The sequence below is a fragment of the Scardinius erythrophthalmus genome, assembly GCF_964197995.2.
Source record: "Scardinius erythrophthalmus genome assembly, chromosome: 17".
NCBI lineage: Eukaryota > Metazoa > Chordata > Actinopteri > Cypriniformes > Leuciscidae > Scardinius > Scardinius erythrophthalmus.
The window spans coordinates 24,840,539-24,844,496 of record NC_138237.1 but is presented as its reverse complement, the minus strand read 5'-3'; the positions used below and the strand labels follow the sequence as shown (position 1 = coordinate 24,844,496).

Below are 3,958 nucleotides of genomic sequence, written 5' to 3'. Positions count from 1 at the left end.
CTCATGTCGCATAACTGTTCAGTGATCTACAGTATTTCTTGAGTTCTGTCATCGAGTGTAAATAGGAAAAAGATCAAATTCCCATGATAAAATTAAGGAGTAACCTTTCTACAAGAAGAAATAGATAATAAAGAGTGACATAACTAAGAAAACCCTTGTTAATATTGTTTGAACATCAGTATATGAAGAGTTCAGATGCAAAAGCCTCTAAGTGCCAATTTTCTTCAGGTATGAAATTTTCTTCAGGTATGACATTTTCTACAGGTATGATCTACATGTAGCAATGCTTTGAGATAATATGCTGTTAATAGAAAATATGTTTTCTTTAGGTCACAAATGGATAACCTGACATTCAGATACAGTGTACTCTTACTGGACGGACTGCAAGTTACACCTCAGTCCAGCAAGCTCACATTCATTTTTCTGTTGATAGCTTATGTCTTTGTGATGGTGTCTAACATTGGGATTTTGATTCAGATCTCAGCAGAAAAAGGTTTACACCAGCCTATGCACATTCTTTTCTGTCACTTGCCAGTGAGTGATATTATGGGAACAACTGTTGTCATACCACGTTTACTGAAGGACTTATTAACAGACCCCTCTGAGCGCTACATCACATATGTGGAGTGTGTTTTCCAAGCTTTTTTTGCACATTTATATGGAACAACATCCCATACTATTCTAATGATCATGGCCTTTGACAGATATGTGGCCATATGCAATCCACTGCGATATCCAAATATAATGAGCAATCAAATGATAGTTAAACTGTCAGCAGGAGCCTGGGGTGCTGCAGTAGTTCCGGTGGGAATTCTGATCGGCCTCAGTGTGCGTCTGTCTCACTGCAGATCATTTATTACAAACCACTCTTGTGACAACGCTTCCAGGGCCGTGCACAGACATTTTAAGGGGCAGTGGCCTAAACCAAAAAAGGGGCACTATTTTTGGGGGGGTTGGCACACTACAAAGTGTAAAAAAAAAATCGGCCCTGGCATTTTGTTCCAGACTAGCCCACTATATGATCATAAACTCCAATTCCTTAAAACTACTAATGCCATGTTATGAGTCATGAGTTATATAGGAACAAGTGAGAGTTAACAGATGAAATAAGTAAAAATTTGATATTTATTAATACAGCGATGAATCCTAAAACAAGCAATAAGCTGCACTGGCATATTAAATACCATTGTTTCTTACAGGATTTTTGGTAAAACTGCGGTGGGTGGACCTCGGGTCCTCTAGGGGGGTTCGGGGGCATGCCCCCCCGTAAGAAAATTTTGTGCATTTTAATGTTAAATTCATCAATCTGGTGCACTTTGAGAGTTCAAAATTAAAAGCTCCAACCCATATTCAATGTGCAATTTAAACGAAAATTTCAAAACTCTTTTAGTTACAGTGTCTATTTACGTTACACCTATAATAGTTATAATATTAATCACATGACAGTAATAGCCATATTTTGTAAAACAATAAAGGAAACTTTCATAATTAGTTTTGTACCAATTTCTATACTTGGGCCTTTGATCTACGTGTTTCATGGACTGGTCTGTCAGAAGAAAAAAAAAAACCTAACACTGACTTTTTCTGATGCATACACTGGCACAAACCCAGCACAGACAATTAAGCAAAACAAAACGAATGGGCCGCCGATGTACAAATTTTATGGGCCGTGAAAAAGAAAAATAATGTATGAGTATGAGATGTATCGGCCCAAAAAGCACGTCGGCCCACCTGGAAAGTGTGCGGTATGTCCGATGGCCAGTCCAGCCCTGGTTGTACAAGTTGTTAGCACTCGTGAACTGTCGTATACTGTGAGTGATGCTGCGGAGCGAGCGGGAAAACCTGGAGCAGATTAGCGGAATCAGCGAAATGCTTTGAGCGGAGCGGTGGGGGGTGGGGAAGAGGGGCACCTCAGTCGATGAGGGCAGAGGGGCAGTGGCTCTAGCCACCGGGCCACCCCCCTGTGCACGGCCCTGAACGCTTCACTATTTAAACTGTCCTGTGAAAACACAGTGGTTTATAATATATATGGATTAACTTTTACTGTTGTTTTATTCACCTCCTCAATGGGGTGGGTGTTATTGACATATCTCAGAATAGCAATGGTATGTATAAAAAGCAAAAACAAAGCAACCAACACCAAAGCAATAAAAACCTGCAGCACTCATTTGGCTGTTTATGTAATCTTGATGGTCTTTGGTTTTGTCCCAATTTTTCTCCATCGTTTTTCTGAGTATGCTGAGAGTAGGAAGTTTGGGAGTGTAATATTTCATGTTATACCACCAGGTTTGAATCCCATAATATATGGTTTACAAGTCAAGGAAATAAGACAACGAATGTTAAAACTTTGCAGAAAAACAGTTAATTCTAGCTGATTTTCATTTATTTACAAATTTATTTATATAATAAAGCAGCCACTATGATGTGAACATTTTCTTTGAGTGCAAATTTGAAATACTTCAATATGTATTTTAATTTCTTCCTAAGGATTTCCTGCGTGTATAGCAGACAAAGCAGGCAACATGTATAGACATGTATAACATAAATATGTGATAACAGACAGCATAAAGCATAAAGCATGAAGGCATAATTTGCAGCTGGTGTACATTAAATAAATATGAATAAATACTGTTAATTTGTTATTTTCACCATTTCAAGAGTATGATATAATTACTTTATATGATAACGAGGATGTATTAAGCAATATGGTTATAAATAAAAAAGTAGAGTGAAGAAAATGGAATAAAGCAGGCAATATTTGCGCATCAGCATTTGCACATGCAGAGAAAGCAAGAATATTTTAAGCTTCTTTGAGATTAGTTTGAGCCAGCCTTAGATTGTTAGTATAACAAAATTCTCAACTCCCCAAGTGTTTCTCAGATTGTAAAATGGGTACTTCACCCTTCATCCTTTCCGTTGTGATTATACAAAATCAGTAGATAGTATTGCTATCTTCTTGCTATCTATAAGTTACATTCAACATAAGCTACGGTAATCCTTTGGATAATTTCAGTTGGATGGCGTACTATACATAAACAATTCTCCATCAGAAACTGAGGTTTATTAATCTGGAATGTATCCTTTAATATTGGTTAATATGTATTTTAGTTTGTCCTTATTCTTTGTCATTTAATTCATATCTAGTTCAGTCATGAAACTCTAGTTGGCACAAACTGATATGCCCTTTAACATGAAATCTACTAGCAATCAGATAATTTACCAAACAGTTGTTTTTCAGATGGTCTGTTGTCACTGTTGCACAGCAGTTTCCTGTCTGCGGATTGCGTTTGCTCCATATAGCTTTGTTTTTAATCTCTAATCTTTACTTTCCTTGCTGTTTGAATTGCTTAATATAATTTAATCATCAAAAAATATCTGATATTATCTAATATTGTCTGTCACTTTAATCTGACATAGCTAGCTTTAATCTAAATCATTATCGCTAGCACAATGTGCTAACATTTTTCTAGCCAGTTAACCTGCCATCTGTGCTTGCCTTGTCTTTTTTCTCTCGTGCGCTTGCGCCATTTACGAGTCCATCAAACAACTGTGGTGAGTCGGATCAGACAACAAACAAGGTGAGTCGCAGGGCCGTGCACAGACCTTTTGATGGGCATGTGTTGAAACTGAAAAAGGGCACTACCTCCCTTTTCTTATATTAAGATTATTTAGTAAGCCTACATAAAAAGAAGAAATGGTCACACCTTAACGACAAATTCAATAACACAAAATAATAGTCTCAAAACCTTTAGATTTATTCACTATAAATAATAACTATAATAATGATCAAGCGTAGCATCAGTTCTGGCAGGTCACGTTAGTCAAGCTCGCATCAGCTGACTCTCAGCTGATCCACGTCTACCTATAGACCTTATGTAGCCCTGCCCCTTTTCAGCGCTGCGCTCATTGTTTTTTGTCTTCCGGTCTGTATTTTCACAGCTATCTTGCGTATTTATGA

General features: G+C 37.4%; 1 protein-coding gene across 1 annotated transcript; it reads left to right on the top strand.

Annotated features, from left to right (window-relative positions):
* Nucleotides 1–336: 336 nt before the first annotated feature.
* Nucleotides 337–2,375, top strand: LOC308705253 (olfactory receptor 4B13-like; the record flags this gene model as incomplete). The annotated part of the gene is made up of 2 exons (XM_081390168.1): nucleotides 337–879; nucleotides 1,980–2,375. The coding sequence occupies 2 exons, from the start codon at nucleotides 337–339 to the stop codon at nucleotides 2,373–2,375; spliced, it is 939 nt and encodes a 312-aa protein (XP_081246294.1).
* Nucleotides 2,376–3,958: the final 1,583 nt, after the last annotated feature.